At 43.4% G+C, this 21,903-nt stretch overlaps 1 protein-coding gene across 3 annotated transcripts in view; it reads left to right on the top strand.

The window, feature by feature from the left end:
• ST8SIA5 (ST8 alpha-N-acetyl-neuraminide alpha-2,8-sialyltransferase 5) overlaps window positions 1-21,903 on the top strand; it is a 72,646-nt gene that overhangs the window by 36,416 nt on the left and 14,327 nt on the right. For 2 of the 3 annotated variants that reach the window (XM_086771008.1, XM_086771009.1), the window contains exons 3-5: window positions 1,711-1,818; window positions 16,429-16,521; window positions 19,004-19,090. In XM_086771008.1, the coding sequence (XP_086627134.1) occupies window positions 1,711-1,818; window positions 16,429-16,521; window positions 19,004-19,090 (288 nt within the window). The remainder of the gene's footprint in view (window positions 1-1,710; window positions 1,819-16,428; window positions 16,522-19,003; window positions 19,091-21,903) is intronic. The other variant, XM_086771010.1, reaches the window with a different exon arrangement.

Genomic DNA, 21,903 nt, shown 5'->3' on the forward strand with positions numbered 1-21,903 from the left:
CTTTTGTGGTGGGAGGCAGCATGGGAGCGGAGGGGGCAGTTTAGGAGGCTTGCTCTTTCCTCAGTTTAGAGTGTTGAAATGGCTCCCTACCTTCTTCAGAATTCCTTCTCCCTCCTTCCTCCTACTTTTTTACCAAAAGAGTCTGTTTTCAGTAAAAAATAAACAAAAAAAAAAATCCCCTGAAAGAATAAAAGGCACAAAACATACAAGAATAAACCTATTAAATTATTTAAAAATATGTTGGGTTTAGGTCAGAAAAAACATCTGTGGTGACATGCTCTGCGCTTCTCTTGGGTGGTGGGATTCTTCTGCCATGTGTGCCCGCACTCCAAGCAACCCTGGGTTCCCTGTACTGCTGATGGAGGACTTTAGGGGATGGACCAGTTCACCCTAGGGTGAAGACCAGCCTTTGATAGCATGAATCTTTCCCTAAACTAACTGTACTGAGCCAGTCGCTACTGATTTTTAAGAACGAAGACAATTAGCTCGTGTGGAAATACCTGCACTGCAGATACATGAAGTTAGACAAGGTTGTCTTAAAAGAGCTATGACAACAAGAAGTTATGTGCCCATGTTTCCGCAACACAAAACAAATAAACTCCTACTATATGTTTTGGGAGCTGTTTACAGCTACTCCCGCTTTTCTACTGCAGGAAGCAAAGATGCCTTATTGTAACACCCCATGTGGTTCCTTCTTAATTTCCTACGCTTATAACTCTGCCAATTAGACTAGAGGGTGGATGTGGTCTCAGAGATTCTCCAGTCCTTGTACTAACCCTGTTGACCAAGAAAACTAGCGGGGTCCTGGATGCCCTTTCTTTTGGGCAAAGCGGGCTGGCAGATTGCTTCCTGGCTGTCCCCACACAGCCCAGCCAGGAAGTTAACTTTCAATATTGGCAGCACCAAATGTTCACAACTCAGCTGCCAGGCTTCATGAAATGGGTTTAAAATTGAGAAGATTAAAAATAACAATCTGTGAGATTCTTTCTCGTTGACTTCTGAGCTATAGGGAGGATTTGACTTGTGTTGTCAAATGTTTCTTCAGACCCAGCCTTTTAAAATACGTGTGTTTTCTGCCCAACTAGAGGTGGAGTCTCCAGACTACAGGCATCATGGGTCTTGGAATGAATTTGTGAATGTTTGGAAAACAGAAAGTTATGATGATCGTGATATTCATTGCCTTAAAAAATATAATTTTCCCAAACAGGGAGAAGGAGCAATACCGTGTGACTTTGAGAAGTCATCAAATGACAAACCCTTTGCTAGCATGGCCAGCAAATCAGAGGAAGGACCCAGTGCCCACCTGTAGTTGTAAAATTGAAGTTTGGAGGGTTTACTTCCTTGGCTCTGCAGTTTTCCACAAAAGTCTCCAGCTTTTTTGAGCTTGTGTCTCTAGGAATGAGATTTCCACCTTGCTACACACATATGTATGTTGTTTATGAGCACAGATGATTATGGCCTTCCATTTTGGCTGGGGAGTTTGGTGTTTTTTTTCAGCCAAGGAGTGGTAGTGGTAGAGTCTATGGGAACTGAAAATTAATTGTTTCCATGACTAAGATGATGTCTTGTGGTTCTTAGTATTTTTTTATTTGTTTTGATGAATGTGTCGTAGTCACATTTCTGTGTTAAGAAAAAGGACATGAGAACTCATGCTGATAGACTTAATGTAATGCATGATATCAAATATCAACTGCCTCGTTTTCTTGCTAGAGGGCTGCAGTTTAGCTGGCAGAATGGAGAGGAATTGGCAAATTGGACCGGCACCTTTAATTTCACGGATGACGGAGCAGTGAAGAGTGGCAGTGACACAGGCACCAGGTACCAACACTGGAGGGAATGACTACAGAGATTTCTCTTTGTATGAACCACAAATGTGAACACAGGCTGCATGAAAAACGAGATTTTCAGTTTGCTTTGGCTGCTTGGTACTACTCCCCGTGGCACAGAAGATGCCAGAGATGCCCAAGTACTGTGCTGTTTGCCCCCTTCAAGGCCTTGGTGCCATTTTGGAAAATGCCATAAGCATCCATGCAGTACGCAGGAGGGTGACTTCTGTGTCCTGGCCTCTCCTCTTTCCGTTCCTTCACCAAAGCTGTGTGACAATATGTGGCAGTGTGGGAGAGTGCGACTTGGGTGCGCAGTGTCCCAGCGTGACAGTACTGATGCACGCAGAGCACACTGAAGAATCTGAACAAAGCTTTCTTTATAATAGGATATGTATTCTAAGAAAACATAATTTAACTTGAAATCTTTCCAAGGCATAGGAGGGGAAAAGCGTTCTATCATGACAAGACCGGCGTATTTTCTTTATTTCCACTATTTTGAAAACATTAGAAGCACTCATGTGCTGTTGCAGTTTTTGTATTTATTAATTTGTAGTAGTATCATTTTGACTGACACCTATCTGAAGGGTCATGAAGAGCCATGTGTATAGTCAGAAAACTGGCTGCAGTTGTGCCTAAAGAACTTTGTGGCATACAGAGTTCTAAATAAGTGGCATACACATTTATGCAGGCCATCTGCATAAATCCAAGTACAGACATGTGGCAAGTATTTGAGGCATCTTCCTGGACCTCAGTTGTAGAGGTTAAAAATCCTGAGTCATGTGTAGTATCAAGTTCAATATGTAGCAGGACATCTTAGAAACACTGTAAGTTAAAGAAAAAATAAAATTAATTAAATAAAATTAATTTTAATAAAATTAATTTTGACGTCTATGTTTAAATAAAACTATCTCTGGATAAATTACATATTTTATTTAAAATATGATCATTTTGGTAACCATACACCACTACAGCTGCGGAGCTGATAGCGTTTCAAAGGCGAGCGGAAGTGCGGAGTCTGACCTGCCAAAAATCATCCAGTCTCACTGGACCGAAGCAATCCGCAGTTCCTGTTACAGCTCTTCCCTGTAATGTGATCCTGTATGAGTGCCACACGCTGCTTGGCTGGTTTAACTAGTTAAGGTTCTTTATTAAAAGAACCAGCTTGAGCTGCAGTTTTTCACTCAGAGTGGGGGAAAAAATGGTTCATTCTTTGTACGTATGTATGTATGTATGAGTGTGTCTATCTATCTATCTGTCTATCTATCTCTGATTTTGTTGCCTTTTTTGTCTATGCATGCGTCTGTATATGCAAAATCTTCAGTTTAGGCACTTGGCGTAAAAAAGAACTGAATGTGGCACAAAGACATCTTCTTGAAGAGATGGGAGAATTAATAACTATAGGTTTCCCCCTCTAGGCACCCTTGACAGAGACAGTTGAACCATCATTGATTGCTGGACTGGGAACCAAACCCCCTGACTGTAAAATACCTACTAGTTGTGAGTTTCTAAAATTTACAAGTCCTTGTCATGTTAATGGCTGTGGATCTGAAAGATGGGGCTTTTGAGTTAGGAATAAGTCTGGCTGCACCATATCCTGCTCATACATTATATTATTTAGCCATTTGTCTACTGTCTGAAAGCTGAGAATACAGCAGAATAAAAAAGAACTGTATAAACTTGGAGGTGAGACTGGAGGCGAGACTGTGTGGGCAATAACTGCAGAGCTGTGTCATGAATTGTTTACTGTTTACCTTTGATCACCTTTCTTACTGTGTTTTCACTAGACATCTCCTGGGAGTCTTAACCTGACACCCAACTGCAGGCTGTTGATATCAGTTGAAAACAAGCCTTCCTCTAATGAATAATTCTTTCCACCAAACTGAAAACTTGCAGACTCCATTTTACCAACCTGATTTTGCTTGTATATTTTCACATGTCTCCAGAGAGACATCCAAAGTGCACAAAACTAATTATATGTCAGCATACGCACAGTAAATACATTGCAGTGCATGACTCTGAAGTTTATTGTGTGTTATCACCTCCTTGTGAAAGACTTGGTGTTTAAAGATGTTCATTGAAATGAATATTAATATGCTTTTCATTAGCTTATATGGTTTATATATCTATATGTATATAGATGAATATTAATTCATACAGATGTGATATCAACACATATCTGTTCTATAGCTACTCTTTATCTTTCAATCGTGTAACTTAATACCTGGTGTGGAGGCATTGACCACTCATTCTGCAGGAGTCACTTATTAGATGAAAATGAAGGACTTCCAGAGCAAAGGCACACTGAGAGAATAAGTGCATTAGAATTGCAAGACGGACAGACTTCGTGACAGTAGTGGCCATATCCAACCCAATGAACACTGAAGAGTAAACATTGGATGAGAAGGATCGAGTAGGACAGAAACGAAGAATGTTATCTGATATCAGTAGGAACTGATTCAGACCTGAACTAATGTACGAAGTTAAGATGTGGCTTGCAATTGGAATGTTTTCTTTTTTTTTTACTGTCCATGGGAGTTTATTACAGAGTTTTGGAAAATGAGCCCTACTGTGGTCGTAGACAGCTCCACTGTGCCAGAGTAACCAAGCTAACCAAGACTTTTCATCCCAGTGCATGAGGCACTTTTTCAGATTGCGTAGAATCAGTCCATGGAGATAAAATCTGATCTCATGAGCTCGTCCAGCTTCAGAGCCCAGTCCAACCTGTCCTTGAATGTTTCCAGGGACAGGGGATCATTTGGGATTGCTTGGCTCTGCTGTCCAGTGCCACATCAGCAGTGTGAATTGACCAAACACCCACTCCAGCCAATGCCACATTGCTTCCTTCTTGTCTGTCCACTCATTTGGGAGCCAAGCCTCTCCAAAATTTCAGTCTAATATACTACCCAATTTCTGGGTACAACTGAGAGTGTGGATCGTGTTTGTGGCATCTAATATTGCTGTTGGTAGATGCCCAACAGAGATCTCTATTTGCTGGGGCTTTTGGGGCACCAAAAGCTTCATTTATATGCAGATTGCATTGCTGCAGGTTTTCTAGGCACCAAAGAAGTTTTGAGTACTTGCAAGGAGTAAAAGTGAAACACTTAGCAACTCCCCAAAGCCATAGGGTTGTGTACTTTCAGCTGAAGGAGGACTAGATGGACTGCAGGCTCTTTGAAACCTTCGCTCAGATGCAGTGTCAACCAATTGTCACATACTGGCTTATTTTTAGTTCTTACATATCAGCCATTTCTCTGATTTCTACCTTTTGCTTTTTGTCTTGGGCTAAGTGTTACAAGTCTTAAAACATCTTTGTGGAGAATCAGGTAAAGGGTTCTATCTGATGCTGGTTATGAGAAGTAATATATGAAAATACTTCATAGACCCTTGATTCTTCTATTCTCCTCTTAGTATGTTTTGCAGCTTACGGGGATTCTGAGTCTTTGTGCTTGAAGCATTTTTCATTGCCAAGAAGCTGCCTTACTGATCTGATGACTGATCTGCCATATTAGTTGGGTTACGGTGTTCTCTGACACCTTCAGTCCATCTGAGCTGAAGATAAGGTTCAATGTTGGACTTACGTGGTGAGACCACAGAAGCCTTTGTTTGGGCCTGTCAGTTTGTACATTGAGTCCTCCACTGTGACAAATCTGGAGCTTTGTCCCCAGCGGCTACAAAATAGAAAGTATAGTCTATTGAATTAATCAAGTACACATTTTACGAGAACGAATGTAAGGGCTGTCAGCATGGTGCCAGTGCCAGCACCGAGGATCCAGAAGGTGAGGAAGGAACAGATTGCCCAGAAAGGTGGTGGAGGCCCCATCCCTGGAAACGTTCAAGGCCAGGCTGGATGAGGCTCTGAGCAACCTGATCTAGTTGGGGATGTCCCTGCTCCTTGTGGGGGGGTTGGACTAGATGACCTTTGAAGGTCCCTTGCAACCCTAACCATTCTATGATTCTATGATTCTATGATCACAGATAAGTGCAAATGAACCTAAACTGTGGTCCAATAGCACCCCAGTTGCTCCAGCCAGCAAGTCGGCTTTGTCGGGGGCCCAGCTGAAGTGTCTCTATACCAATGCACGCAACATGGGGAATAAACAGGAAGAGCTGGAGATGCGTGCACACGAGCAGGGCTACGACCTCGTTGGCATCACGGAGACATGGTGGGATGACACATACGACTGGAGCGTCAACATGGAAGGGTATAGGCTTTTTAGAAAGGACAGGAAGGGGAGACGAGGAGCGGGTGTCGCTCTCTACGTCAGCAACCGGCTGGAGTGTGTGGAGCTTCGCCTGGGGATGGAGGAGGAGCTGACAGAGAGCTTATGGGTCAAGATTAGAGGATGGGGACGGACCGGGGACGTTATGGTGGGGGTCTGTTACAGGCCGCCTGGCCAGGAGGACAGAGCAGATGAAGTGCTCTATAGGCAGATAGGAGCAGCCTCACGGTCACAGGCCCTGGTCCTCATGGGGGACTTCAGCCACCCTGACATCTGTTGGAGAGACAACACGGCAGGGCACAGGCAGTCCAGGAGGTTTCTGGAATGTGTGGATGACAACTTCCTCCTGCAGGCGATAGAGGAGCCGACAAGGAGGAGTGCCATGCTCGACCTTGTGCTCACCAACAGGGAGGGACTGGTGGGGGATGTGAAACTAAAGGACAGCCTTGGCTGCAGCGACCATGACATGGTGGAGTTCAAGATCCACGTGGCAGCAAGGAAACTACATGGCAAGCTCTCTGCCCTAGACTTCAGGAAGGCAGACTTTGGCCTCTTCAGGGACCTGATGGGCCCAGTGCCATGGGAGGCGGCCCTGGAGGGAAGAGGGGCCCAGGAAAGTTGGTCCATATTCAAGGAGCACCTCCTCCAAGCTCAGCAGAAGTGCATCCCAGTGAAAAACAAGTCAGGCAAAAAGGCCAGGAGGCCAGCGTGGATGAGCAAGGAGCTCCTGGACCAACTGAAAGTAAAAAAGGAAACCTATAGAGGGTGGAAGTGGGGACAGGTAGCCTGGGAGGACTACAAAGAGGCTGCGCGAGTGGCCAGGGATAAGGTAAGGAAGGCCAAAGCCCTGGCAGAACTGAATCTGGCCAGGGATATAAAATGCAACAAGAAGAGCTTTTATAGGTACGTAGGGGACAAAAGAAAGTCCAGGGAAAATGTAGGCCCCCTCCAGAAGGGAACTGGTGTCCTGGTTACCCAGGACATGGAGAAGGCTGAGGTTCTCAATGACTTTTTTGCCTCAGTCTTCACCGACAAGAGTTCCTGTCCCACCGCCCAAGCTGTAGAAGGTGCAAGCAGGGACTGCGAGAATGAAGAACTGCCCATTGTACTCGAAGAGCAAGTTCGGGATCATCTGAGGAACCTGAAGGTGCACAAGTCCATGGGACCTGATGAGATCCATCCACGGGTCCTCAGGGAACTGGCGGATGAAGTTGCCAAGCCACTGGCTATCGTATTTGAGAAGTCGTGGCGGTCTGGTGAGGTCCCCGATGACTGGAAGAGGGGGAACATAACCCCAATTTTTAAAAAGGGGAATAAGGAAGACCCGGGTAACTACAGGCCGGTCAGCCTCACCTCTGTGCCTGGCAAGGTCATGGAGCAGATTCTCCTGGAAACCATGCTAAGGCACATGGAGAGCAAGGAGGTGGTTGGTGACAGCCAACATGGCTTCACCAAGGGCAGATCCTGCCTGACCAATTTGGTGGCCTTCTATGACGGGGTGACGGCATCGGTGGACAAGGGACGAGCAACTGACATCATCTACCTGGACTTGTGCAAAGCTTTTGACACTGTCCCACATGACATCCTTCTCTCTAAACTGGAGAGGCATGGGTTTGATGGACGGACCACTTGGTGGATAAGGAGTTGGCTGGATGGCCGCACTCAGAGAGTGGTGGTCAACGGCTCAACATCCAAGTGGAGACCCGTGATGAGTGGCGTCCCTCAGGGGTCCGTGCTGGGCCCGGCCCTGTTCAACATCTTTGTCGGCGACATGGACAGTGGGATAGAGTGCACCCTCAGCAAGTTCGCCGACGACACCAAGTTGTGTGGTGCCGTCGACACGCTGGAAGGGAGGGAAGCCATCGAGAGGGACCTTGATAGGCTGGAGAGGTGGGCCCGTGCCAACCTCATGAAGTTCAACCAGGCCAAGGGCAAGGTCCTGCACCTGGGTCATGGCAATCCCAGGCACAAGTCCAGGCTGGGCGGAGAATGGATGGAGAGCAGCCCTGAGGAGAAGGACTTGGGAGTGCTGGTGGATGAGAAGCTCAACATGAGCTGGCAATGCGCCCTTGCGGCCCAGAAGGCCAAACGCATCCTGGGCTGCATCAAGAGGAGCGTGGCCAGCAGGTCGAGGGAGGTGATTCTCCCCCTCTACTCTGCCCTGGTGAGACCCCACCTGGAGTACTGTGTCCAGTTCTGGAGCCCCCAACACAAGAAGGACATGGACCAGTTGGAGAAGGTCCAGAGGAGGCCACGAAGATGATAAAAGGGCTGGAGCACCTCTCTTATGAGGCCAGGCTGAGAGAGCTGGGGCTGTTCAGCCTGGAGAAGAGGAGGCTCCGGGGAGACCTGATAGCGGTCTTCCAGTACCTCAAGGGGGCCTACAAGAAAGATGGGGAGAGGCTGTTTAGTAGGGCCTGTTGCAATAGGACGAGGGGTAATGGTTTTAAAATAGAGGTGGGTAGATTTAGATTAGAAATTAGGAAAAAATTTTTTATGATGAGATTTATAGAACACTGTCCCAGGTTGCCCAGAGAGGCGGTGGATGCCCCATCCCTGGAAACGTTCAAGGCCAGGCTGGATGAGGCTCTGAGCAACCTGATCTAGTCGGGGATGTCCCTGCTCCTTGTGGGGGGGTTGGACTAGATGACCTTTGGAGGTCCCTTCCAACCCTAACCATTCTATGATTCTATGATTCTAACATCAGACCTCATTAGCCAGGACAGTAGCTGAGGATGTTCCTGAAGTCATAGTGCTGAACTTCTCATACAAAGATACTAAAACCTTGAGACGCACAAGAAAAACAAAAAGCACCACTACTTGCAGTGGTTAAGTGTGTTTTTTGAGATTATCTTGACGTGTAAGTGTTGTTATGTGTTTTGTTATGCCTCCCAGGTGGTCATATGGATAACAAAATCAGCAGCTGATTTCCATCAGAGTGATGGGAATGGGCTTGATTAAAACAGCCAAATGGTAGTTTATTAAAAATTGGAAGAGTTCTGAAATGACATTGGTAGAATAGGACTCCCTGCAGCATTCCCCGCTGCTGCTTGTCATGAGCCAGTGTTGTTTTGATACAATGACTGTGAAAGAAAAGAAATACCACAGTGTCCCTTTGGGGGGTTGGACCAGGTGGCCTTTAAAGGTCCCTTCCCACCCAAACCATCCTGTGATTCTATGATCTGTGTGTTGAGACGTGAAGACAGGGGATCAAAATCAGAACGGCAGTGAGCAGCCAGCGCCAGCTTGCCAGGAGCTTTCATAGTGGTGATAAAAACCTCAGGGTGTCACAGCGATCATCCTAACTGTACAGATGTGTAAACTGTCTGTGAAGTCATGGGGCCAGATCAAATAAGGAATGCAGAAAAGGAGCATGTCTGAGATATGAAAGATGGGTGCGTGTGGTTTTCTGAGGTTACTTGGGAGGTACGTAGAGCTATCCATGAATTGCTTTTGAAGGACTGAATTATAAAAGCCACTCCTCTTATGTGGAAGATCAAACTAACTAATTTAGGGCTGGTTCCTGGAAGGGCTTCTGTTTTGGTTTTTTTTTTAAAGTAAAAATCTTTAATTTGGAAGATAGCAGGATATCTTGGGAAACTGCCCTTGTCTTGGTGGATGGACATTTCTAATGCTATCTATTATCGAAACCCAGAAGACCTGGTGACACTGTAAGGAGACAAACCTAGCCAAGCATTTCAAGATATCCTACGTGGATGGTCAGGAGGTTCATGAGTTAATAGTTTTAAACCTCAGCTGCATGAATCTCCTGGAGAGCATGAGTCCCTGTGCAAGAATTCCAGCTCCTGAGTTTTGTTTGAGTACCCTGGTTCCTCTAGAAAGAAAAGCAGCCTTGAACTGAAGATGCTATTTCTATCTTTATCTTGCAGGCATTGGATGCTATTTTTCCTCGCCATACTGCATTGAAAACCTTCCTGCCCCTAGTGATTCCTTCCTGGTGCAATGTTTCCCTACTCAGTGACCATGTGTTTAGATTAAGGTTCATGCATCTCTCATATTTTTTAGTACCCAAATTATTTCTGCAGATCCTTTTGTAACCCTCACCAGCATCTCAAGCCCTCAAAGATGAAATATCAGAACTGCATGCAGTAATTCAGAAGAGCTGTTCCCGCATAATGTAGACAAGGATGTATGACCATTTTCTCTTGTTTGTATTTTATTTTTTCTTTTACATGACACAGTTTATAGTGACACATTTTATTCCTAATTACAGCCATATACTGAAAGTTCATTATCAATTAGACATCTACTACATCTAGTAGCATTAGAAATGAAGAGGGTAAAAGATTTAAACCAGTTAATGCCAGTGACATTGGCGATAGCCAGTGGTAGCCAGGAGGAATGTGAACCATCTTTTTTAATATTTGTTGTCTCCAAGGAGAAGGCAGTCAAATAGTTTCATCAACCTGTATAAGAGGTTGCCCAGGTAAAACACTGGCCCAGGTTGCCCAGAGAGGCGGTGGATGCCCCATCCCTGGAAACATTCCAGGCCAGGTTGGCCGGGGCTCTGAGCAACCTGATCTGGTTGGAGATGTCCCTGCTCCTCGCAGGGGGTTGGACTGGGTGGGCTTTGAAGGTCTCTTCCAACCCAAACCATTCTATGATTCTATGATCCTAAGAAATCTGTTGCTTCTCCAGCCTCCTCCTTTGTGCCCACAGCACCTTCCCTCTCAGTTCACTCTTTCAAGCACCGTCCTGTTGTGGACAAGTCAACTCAGGCTCTCAAATTGCAGAAACAACACATGCAGCAAAGTGATTTTTTTTTTTTTTTGTGCCACAGCCCTACTGAAGTGTAAATTAATCTAAGGGCATCAAATGTTTCTGCTTCACTTGCCAATTCTCAGAGTAGGGGGATCTCATCAATATGTCCACAGGTGTTCTGTTTTGCAAGGAGTGGTATGAAAGGTCATTATGATTTCCATCACCTTCAGAAGCTGTTCTTGTTCCTGGTGGTAATTCTGTAGTCTAGGCAGTGACTATGAGAGCAGAGCCCAAGGTTCCCATTCCTGCCTGCCACAATCTTACTTGTCAATCAGCCTCTGCATCAGCTTCTTTATCTGCCAGGTGGGCATCGTGCCTTCCAATCGGAGTTAAAGTAATCTTAGGAGAATACGCCATGTGAGGTGGTGGGATGCACTCTTTGAGGGGAAAAAAAAAATCACTGTATTGATAGCAGGCACTTAAACCTTTTAACCAAATCTCACAATGGGCTCATTGATGAAGTCAATACCTGTTTTGCCCTGCTCCGAATGAGTTTTCTGGAACCCCTATAGCCATGATAAGCTCCACCTCAACGATATTTTTTCTGCAAGGGTCTGAGGAGCCCATGCTGGCCTTGTCAGGTGAACGTGAGTCCCCATATGCTTTAAGGGGTGTGTTTGGGCACACTTGCTAGGTTCCTGAGTAGGGAAGGTGAAACTAGACCCAAGGTTGGCCATGGATCTGCCCATACTCATGAGTGCAGGCACTGCTAATTGGACAGTTCTCTTAATAAGTGTTTAGTGGGAGCCTGCAGGGCTTGGTTCATTTATTCTCATTTCTTAGTCACTGGATAATGTATATTTTTGGAAAGACCTTTATTTTTCCTGCAGGGTAGGTGGAATCCTTCCTGCGATACTCTGCTCTCTTGCAGCATAAGTGCTGCAGCCGCAGTGCAAACAGTGCAGACCTGTCACTGCAGGAACGAGTGAAATGGGAAGGCGGCTTGTGCAGGAGCAAATGGTCTTATTTAAAAGACTCCTGAGAATTACACTCAATTATATTTTAAAATCTTTGTTCAGTATATCAGATAAATCAGTGCCTCGATCCAAGTGTCACTTGAAGGCAGGATTGAAGTCTCAGGCTTTTTAATTCACGTAGCATGATCAAGAAAAGCTTACTTTTGATCAAAGCAGGAGCAGCCCAGCTGCAGATGATCAAAGACCTTAGAGTTAGCTGGTGTGCTGGGAAACCAGATCTATCTCTTACTAGTGAGCTCAGTAAGCTGCTCAGCTGGAAGCGTGGTTGCAGTGGGAGACATGAAGGGTAGAGAAGAAGAAAGTCTCAGTTAGTCAAAAGTGGAAAATTACAGCGTGAATAGCATCTCATTTCTGGGCATTCAGTACTGAGAGCCATAAAAAAAAAAGAGTCCTCTTTGAGGACTTGCAGCTTGTGTGGTGTTCAGATACAGGATTTGATCCTGGAAAAAATATTGGAGATTTGAAAGCTACAATTGACCGGAATGGACATAGAACAGTGAGTGGTGTGTCATGCCTGGTGCCCTGGGAAAACACAATCCCGCGTACAACTGTGCTGTTTGTTGTGGTTCAGTTGTAGTTGTGTTCCCTTTTGTAAAGAATCATGAATTCTTGTGTTGGTTTTGCCGTAGACTTGTGACCTTTCAGGGATAAACATTATTTATATTTCAGCAGGAGAAACAAAGGCGATGACTTATCAACTCTGAATATGGATATAAAACATGACTGTCATTTTTGTAAAGCCAAAACACAGCCCTTTTCCATAGCAAAAGGAGTAGCGTAGTCAGGTTTGAGCATAAATCAAAATAAACTGCACTGTACCCTTGCTTCTCAGCTGGGTATCAGGCTGAGGAAGATGATGGGGCGGACAGTTTTCATTTGTGCTAATTAAACTTTCTGACAGGCAAATGTGTCTTCTTTCACAGAGAACTACGTGGTTCAGAGTGGGAAGTAACAGGCAGAAGCAGCACTCAGAGCCCAGGGAGTGGGTGAGACCGACGCTTCCTCTGGGAGAGCACAGGAGGGGTGGTCTCCAAACACTCCCAGCAGGACCAGACTCTGCCAAGCGGAGGAGCTGGGCTTAAAGGACATCCTTTAAGGGGGTTGAGGGAACCCGTGTTCCTTGTGCTGGAGCCTGGTGCTGTGTAAAAGCTGTATTCTGGGAAAGTACAACATGAAGCACTTCCGTGGAAAGAGGTTGGCCGGTGCTCCAGGGAGCTGCCTCTGCTAATTTGCCTCAGTGTCTGTAGCAAGAGGGGGATTGTTGTGAAGCAAATAAATAGTATGAGCGCTCCTGAGAGAAAGAGAGGAAAAATATTTTTGTTTTAGTCTATTGACCGAATACCATCTTGCGAATTCTTTAATGCTGTTATAGCGTCATTAATGCTTGCAACCTAAGTACTCCAGCATCAGTAGCGTTAACACTAAGGAGGCTTAGCATCTGGCTGTCTGCTTCAGATGTGGTTCAGGGCTTATGAATGACCATCCAGATGATGATTATTCAGTGGCTCAGGCACACTGAGTTAGTTTCAGTCAAGCTCACCCCAACTGAAACCCCGTAGATGCCAGTAGCCTCTTCTCCCCACTCGGTGCGGAAGTGACACCACCATCGATGTTCCCTACCTTTGCCACAGGAGGCACATGTCCCATCATCAGTGTGTCATCCAGCCACTTTCATGGGTCCTCCATCTCCGCTTCCACAAGGTGCCAAATGGTGAATCTGACGCTTGCAGTGACTCTGCTGGAAAAGCTGGAGCTATTGTGAGAGGTAGAGACTTGCAGGACAGCCCTGCACTTTTTGAAGCTGTAGGCTAATGGAATAACTCTCCTACAAATGCAGAGCTGCCTCATGGATTTCCTTTCAGATCCAGAAGTGGTTTATTTTTTACCTAATCCTTTCTTCCTTACCCTTCTTCCTCTTTGGTAACACATCCTTTTTTTGTTTTTATTCTTGGCTTGTGGATTGGGTAAATAGGCAATGATCAAAGGAATGGCTAGGACTCAGGAAATTTCATCTCGGTTTCATAAAATGACATCTTTGTCTCCAGGGCTGCGGGTTGAAGCCAGCTTTCCCCTGCTGCGGCATTCTCACGTGACAGCATGTGCTGTTTGACATCTCAGCTGCAGTTCTCTAACTTAGCAGCAGAGCCAGAAGTGCACAGGATGGATAAAAATACATGTGAATCTAGATTTCTTTTCCATTCTTATCTGTCCTGAGGTACATACAAGGTCCTGAAATCCAGTGTTAGGTGAAAGGCGAGGATGAGGCTGATAGGCATTGCTATCCCCCTGACGCCCAAAAAGGTAGGAGTGGTGTGCAATGTGCTGAGTGTTGCGTGGGGGTGAGTACCTGCCTCTAGCTATTGTGTAGAACATGCACATTCAGAGTCTCAGTCTTGTCTATCTCAAAGAACCAAAATAAAGAGTGAAAACTGCAAAATACAGTAAGAAAAATGACTATTGCGGAAGGGTGTTGTCTGGACTGATGGCTGGAGAGGATTCCTTCACCTGTGTAAAAACCTGTGACCACCAAAACATCCTATGGTGTTGATTCCACCACTGCTCTCCAAAACAGAGATTTCAGTTTAGTTTTGGAAATTTATGTGGAGTACATCCACACAGAGCTTTGGCTTGATGCGACCAGGTGAGCTCTTAATCCAGTTTCAGTTAGAGCAGCTTTCAAAATACACAGGTTGCTCAGCTCCAGCTCAACAAGCCAAGCACACAGGAGATGTGCCGGTGCAATGGATTTCAGCGACTCTTTAGTAAAGTCTGAATGTCCAGGTGAACGGTTGAGTTGGAAGGAGGGCCCAAGCTTTTTGGTGAGAGACCAGATGAACTTTCATGTTACATGAACTTCATCTCTCTTCTGGAGGCTGAGGAAGTCCTTTCCCAGATTTGTCACTGATTATGGAGCACTTTAAATACATAATTTCCTCTACAAAACTCATAAAAATGTATTTGTTGCCTTGAAGACTACGAAAACACATTTCCAAATAGTCACATTTTTTAAAGATTGCTGAGCTACTGTTTTTTGGTTTTTTTTATTTTTTTTTTCTGACAGTAATCAGTTTACTTCTTTATTAGGAATTAATGATGTTGTCCTGCTACCTTCTAGGCATAGCTTTCTTCCTTTCAGTCTCCAGGTTTGTGCCTCTCACTGGATCAGAGAAATTATTGGTTTGGGATTTGGCAAAGCTGAGGTGGTGAAAACCTCAGGGAGAGGTGAAGGAGACACATCCTAAAGCAGCACTTGAGAGGATAGAAACATTCCCATTTGGTAGCAGATTGCTTTGGGAAGCTCTTGGGCTTTTTCCAGTCACGTACAGTATTCCCTTTCTCCCGTCTATAGATTTCTCTCTTCCCTGCTTTATCAGATTGATTTCTGGATGTACTTACAAGGCAAAATTCAGAAGCTGTTTGTTTTTAGATGCTTCTGGCCCTTGCAGGCCCTGTTAGAAATACCTGGAGATGTTATTTTCTGGACGCTCTCCCTTCCTACAGTTCCCCTGGGCGGTATGAACACTAAGTACTTCTCCAAAACAGATCAAACTTTGGATCCCCCAAAATTTTGATATTAACTATAAACATGAACTACTAAGGAAACTTAAAAAGGCTTTCCTACTTCAGGATTATGTATTCAGAACTGAACAGACATTCAGGTCTAACATTAATTTGGATGCTATTTTAAAATCACACAAACACAAAATATTAAAGCTCTTCCAGGAATCTTGGTTTTTTTTTTTCTTTCATATTGAAAATGCAAAAGATAGTTTGGAGTTACAGCCTCGTGAATTCTTAGATTTTAAAGGATCCATCAAAGTAACTTGCTCTAGCCTTGGTCATAATACGCCCAGGTCGTCTCCTCGTATTTCTTCATTCTGCTCCTGACAGCTGTATGGGGATGCACAGTTCTTAGGTTTTAATACAGACCTCTAGTGATAAGTGGTGAAACTGATACAGAGCTTGGTTTAAACCTTGAATCTTTTTTTGTCATCTCATCATACAGGAGGAATTTAACAAAAAAAAAAAGTAAATTTTTAATTAAGAGTAGCACCATCATTTGTGCTGTGTCTGAGCTTTCAAATAATTTTGTTCTAAAAGCCACCTCAATTTTTTTTTGAGAAGAAAATCTCAGCTCTCCTTCCCCTCCAAATATATGAAAATAGTAAATCCCAACAAAAAGCTCAATTGTGTAGAGCTATGCAGCAAGTCTCCACAGACAAGATGCAACCTCCAGCACATTGCTTTTTGCCTCAGAGCAAAATTTAAGGAACTGATTTTTAAACCCTAAGCACATTTCTTAAGCAATCAGTGCTTTTCCCCTGACTTTCAGTGGCAACTGCCATGTGCTGCCTCCTGGAAAAGGTAGCTAGTCCTTGTTGGTGCCTACAAGATAGATGAACTCTTGTAGAGATGGACAAACTGGACACGGGTGGCTGTTCTACAATCAGCAACGACATCCATGTTTTCCTGTGAAGTAAAAATCAGCCGATGGGCCAGATTGTGTCGTCTCAAGTTAGATAGAAATCATAAATGATAACTTTAAGCAAATTTCTGTTGATGTGTAAGACAAGTATTCCAGTCTAAGGCTTATTTTTAGTATTTTTTCTTGTCATTTTTCAGGTATTTTGAGTTTTATGAAGGGCCTTTGGAATACAACTCTACCAAATGCCTGGAATTACGGCAGGACATCATTGAGGTGAAGGTTTTATCTATGTAAGTATGAATGAATGTTTGCTAAAAGGTTACTTTTCAGGCAGAATGAAAATGCTAACTTAAAATAAAATTGTTAAAGATGCAAAGCTTTAGAGATTAGGGATCTCATCAGGGATTCCTGAGGTTCTCTTCTATGTGCAAGTAGTCACACTTGAATTCGGTCTGAGGTCTGTTTGAAAAAACTGGAGACATTTCACATACATTGAGGCCTTTGGTCAGGCCCATCATCACTGTTTAGAATGAAATACAGTGTAAAATTATTTGTAGTATTATATTCCAGGTCCTCGACTGAGGGTAACTGAAGAGTAAGAACACCCAGACTGACTCATAGCAAGTGTCCATCTGGCCTAAGGCGCTATCATTGACAATGGCCAACAGTGAAGGCTAAGGAATGATGCAAATAGATTATCCCTTCCTGATAACAAATACTGGCTTGTGGACTTGCTGAGGGGTAGGTGGTGACTAGACTACAGTAGTCAGAATGGGTGATAGACCTCTCTAATTTGTTTAGGTCTTTTCTGAGCCTGTTTGTACTTTTGACCTCCGTAATTTCCTGCAGCTGTGAGTTTTGCAAGTTAATAACACTCACTAAAAAGTAGGAAAATGCAGTTCTGAGAAAGAATAAAATGTCTGTGTTTATTCTTTTGTGGTCCTATATGTACATCAGAAAACTAATTAGTTAAATGAGATGTATCGATGAAGCCATAGAGATGGAACGAAGCAAAAAAGTGAGGTTGCCAATGGAGCTCCTTGGACAGAGCAAAGCAGGGTATTTTTGTGTTGCACTTTTGTATTTTCAGCATTGCGTTGAATTTAGGTGCTCAGATTATGCCTAATCCCTTACCATATCTAAAACCAGTGGTTTAGTAATCTGACGGACAATCCACAAGCTTTATTAAGGTCTGCAAAGTACACTAAGAATCTCAGTTGAAAGTGCAGCTGTTCAAGTCCGTAGCATTAAGAAATCGAGGCTACAGCAAATACAATTTCTTACTTCAGGTCTGCGTGAATTTTGAGCATGTGTCCCTCGCTGACTTTGTGCACAGAAGAATGTAGGTTATGTCCTTGTCTTCTGTATTCGGTACTGGATGAAGGATGCACGAGTAACAACTTTGCACTTCTTGCTGACTTGCAGTGCTTAAAAATAAAAAGAAAGGGTGAGAATGTGACACTTCTGCCAATGTTCTGCTGAAGATGGGGAGTTTTGAATTGCTTTTCTGCATACTTACAAGATGGTACAGAGAATTACGCATTTCTCTTCCTCTTGTCCAATGACACATAGAAGGTAGTGGACTCCTGCTCAGCTGGATAGATTTAGCCTTACTTTTATGATAGATGGCACTTGACATCAAGCTTTTTTACTATGCTGGGTTCTTCTAATGTGCTTGCTTCTAACGTGCTACATTTTCTAAGTCAACCCTTACGGTAATGGAAGATTTCCAAGTTAATGTGCTCTGTTGGGCTACGGAAAGTACAATATGACCTAGTTCCTTTCTGTAACTTCCACAGCCTGGGAAATCCTAAGTCCTTCTCACTTTAAATATGTAATTATCTTAAAAGTCTGTGCTTTTTTCAAACATTCAAAGCCCTCTAGCCTGAAGAGAACTCATTAAGACTTATCAGTCTTGAAGAAATCTCAGATTTCAAAATTTCCCAGCCCGATTATGACATTGCTGCCTAGCTCTAGACATTTGCAAGGCCTTTATTATGTCTGTTGTGGAAATACAGAATAATATGTATGGAGTATAAGTGGTTGGAATGATATTACCAAAAATATGTCATCCTGTATCAGCCTAGTGGAAACAGGAGTGTCCTTTTTTGATATAACTAAAAGTGTATTTATTAATAGAGGGAGATGTCCTTATCTAAAGAGCTTTTGATGTCCTCTTGCTGTCACAGATGCTTATCCCTACATGTGTGCTATCTCAGTTTATAAAATGGCTTTACCAACGGTGCTGTTCTGTAGGATCTCATGGATTAAGATAACCTCACCCAAATATAATGGTAGTTCCTCACCAAAATATAATGGTAGTTGGCCAAATTATCTGAAGTATCATCTTTTCCAATACCCTCTTTGCTGCTTTTCCAATACCGTCAGTTGCATCTGCTAGGTGCAACTTTTCCTCCCAAAGCCGCTGTAATTGCCAGACACTTATTAACCTCCCAGCAGACTGTGGACAGACTTTGGTGCAGTAGATGCTTCTTGCTTGGTGTTGCATTTTTTATCCTGAAGAAATGGAGAATGCCTATCAGGGACTAGAAATCAGTCCCAAACATCTGAAGAGCTCCTTCAGTACTGTGTTGGTCTAGAGTTGCTATATCTGAGCAGGAAAAGAAATAAAAATGATTGATTTTGCCCTGGATAGACGGACTGGTTTGCTCTATCAAAAGCCTACTGCATGGTACCCTGGCTGCAGCTGTTTTAGTAAATGAAGCCCTTGTAATAAAGTGAATTTTTATTTTCTTTCTTTTTATCTTTTAGGGTGAAACAAACTGAATTGTTTGACAGATGGAAGAGCCTACAAATGTGCAAATGGGAGATGAATGTCACAGAAGCTAATTTATTCAAGTAAGAATGGTCCAAACTAATGAGGCTGAGTAAGATTTGCTTTAGATTGAGTTTAAGTTCATGTAGAGAGATCAAACCTTCATATGGATAGCAAGAGGAAGCATTATGACACTGTTACTGTTGGAGTACCATCCTTCTGAATAAATATAGATTTTTTTTCTGCTTCAAAAAAGTTAACAGCAAGAGTGAAAGGGAGGTTTCTGGCATGTGGGACAGTATTCCTAGGAAAAGCAGGGAATTTGGTGTGGGAAAGACTTTTCCAGGTATGATTCAGGCAGACTGAGGATGGAAGCCAAGACTTAATGGCTGCACCTGATACATCAGCCTAACTCTATGGTGGTGTAAAACGGTAATATCATTGGTGACAGTGCAAATTTAGCCTATAAAATACTCAAACTGGATTTTTTTTTCTGTGGTGCATTAGGATTAGGTACTGTCAGACCTCGTTTATCACTTCCTGTTTTTTTTTAAATGACTTCTCAGCTATTACTCCCTGACTATCTCGGTGTTTTTTCTGGTCTTTGGAGACCTCTGCAGTTTGTTTCTGTAGTACTCTGGTCTGTCTTCATGTGACTTCCTCTTTGCTGAAGGTCCTCCATGGTCCTTTCAAGAGACAACTTTTGAAATTGGTCTTGTGAGGACAATAGTAGAATGAAGCCAAAACAATATTTGATTATTGTGTATTGGTATATTGAAGGGCCATATCTAAGTAGGTCTAGACAAACCAGTTTTTTCAGAGTAAGTGGAATATAGACTTGTTCAGTCTTTAAGTCACTGGCATGATTCAGAGATGTTGCTTAGAATAAGGCCTCACAACTTTTTCTCAAATTCTCTTGCATGATTCCAGGAAATAGCTGTCAGGAGTTAATGAGAGGCTGTGAGAATGCATGTGCTGAGTTAGTCATTAACATCTTTAAAAAGAGCTCATTGTTAGTCCCAGGCTCACAGCAGTTTTTCCAACATGAACTCCACACGTAAGGTTTTTTACGAGTTTTTTATTAGTTTTTTTTTCTGGAAATTACTTGATGAGCAATTACCCGAGCTCATTTTGAAGACAAGAGCCATTCAGGACTAGACCCTTCTATCTTAGAGACTGCTTGGAGTAAGAGAATTAATGATTGTGCCCAGAGTGCATGGAGCATGGAGGCCAGCCCAGAGGTGGGAGCAATGGGAAAGGACTATCTAAAGATCATCAGGAGGACGATCACTCTCTCTCAGGTCACCAGCAACAGCACATGAAGCAAGGAACATAGACAGTGCATCCTTCCATCCTAGACAGTGCACTGAGAGAAAGAAGAGGGGAAAGATGCCTGCTGCTGGCTTGTTTCTGCCTGTCTGATATATCACTGCTTAAGAAACTTCCACTGGCACCAAGATGTAACCTAACCTGTGTTAACTGGTTCCAGAAGTAATGATCATGCTAGTCATTAAAAAAAAATAGAAGTTAAAAGTCTGTTTCATTTTTGTCTTATGAGACAGAGACTTCAGTGTGTCAATGTGTGGGGAAACAATAGTCCCTTCAAAGCAGACCAAAGTCTCTTGAGTTTGGAGGTAGACTGGTAGAAGGATAAAATGTGGTCGTCTAACAACTGAGTTGTGGGCTTTTCAACTTTGCCAGTTCAGGACCATCAAGTGAGACGGGCAGAATCCAGCAAAAGTTAAATGGCAGTTATTTAAGCAGCAGGGAGGGAGGAAGCACAAAAATCACACTAGTTTTTGTATCTGGAGACTAAGGAAAACAATTTCCTTGACAGTCTTCCTCCATCAGATATCAGACGTGTACCTTAAGGAACAGATGTACTCTGGAAAACCAGTTGGACATCTGAGGAAAAAACAACATCTCTTTCAGTTCCTCAATGCAGAACTAACGAGATTTTTTTTTTTGTATCTCAAATAGCACAATTCAGTCCCACTACCTGCTTAATGGTTTTGTTATTAGAAATTATCCATTGACATATTCAGTCTCGGTTGTTGCCTTGGTTTGATCATCGTATCGTGTCATTCTGGATGAGTCAAATATATAATAGTAATTGGACATCACTGAAGTGTTTGCGTAATTCTGTATTTCCTTTCTGGTGCTTGTAATAAAGCCTATAAAGAAGACTGGCTTATTCTTCCAACTCGTAATGAGGCCACATACCCCAGAGGCAAGGTATTTAATTTAGGTTATTTGAGAGCCATTTGGCTTTGCCTTCATGTTTGTGCATTTGCCATGACATGTATTTTTCATTAAAGGTATAAAATGCATTGACTGAGAAACAAACCAGCTCGGGAGTAAGAGGAAACTGAAGTCAGGGCTTTCTGTTCCACCAGTAAAAGGACAAAAGCATTCAGGGAAAGATGGGTACTAAGAAATGGACTCCTGTTTGAAAATCTGCTTTTCCTATATAAATTTCATATCAGAGCTGAATGGGTTTTCTCTCATGCCAAGAGCCCCAGAACTGTTCTTGTTTGCATTGGAATACATGCCATTTTGTTTCAGATTTGTCCATTTGTCTGAGATTTTGGAGCTGGAGCCGGGACCAGTCTGCCTGGCACCCATCTGTTGGGGCCACATAATCTTCCTGGTGCACATATGCAAGGCCGAAGGCAAAACTAAAACCTTTAAAAGTTGGGTTTTTTGGTTTTTTTTTTTTTTTGTAATCAAACTGTGCTGTGCTCCACAGTAGTCTGGTAAGTGGGGTAGTGCCTTTAGGCATTGCTGTGTTTAAGTCCCTTCCCTGCCAAGCTTCCACATCCCTAGATGAATACTTTAACCCCCGTGTTTCCTGCCCAGTGATGAGTAAGTAGTTTACAAAAAGTAGAAGCAGAGA

This window comes from Chlamydotis macqueenii, chromosome Z (assembly GCF_036417535.1).
Source record: "Chlamydotis macqueenii isolate bChlMac1 chromosome Z, bChlMac1.mat, whole genome shotgun sequence".
Lineage (NCBI taxonomy): Eukaryota > Metazoa > Chordata > Aves > Otidiformes > Otididae > Chlamydotis > Chlamydotis macqueenii.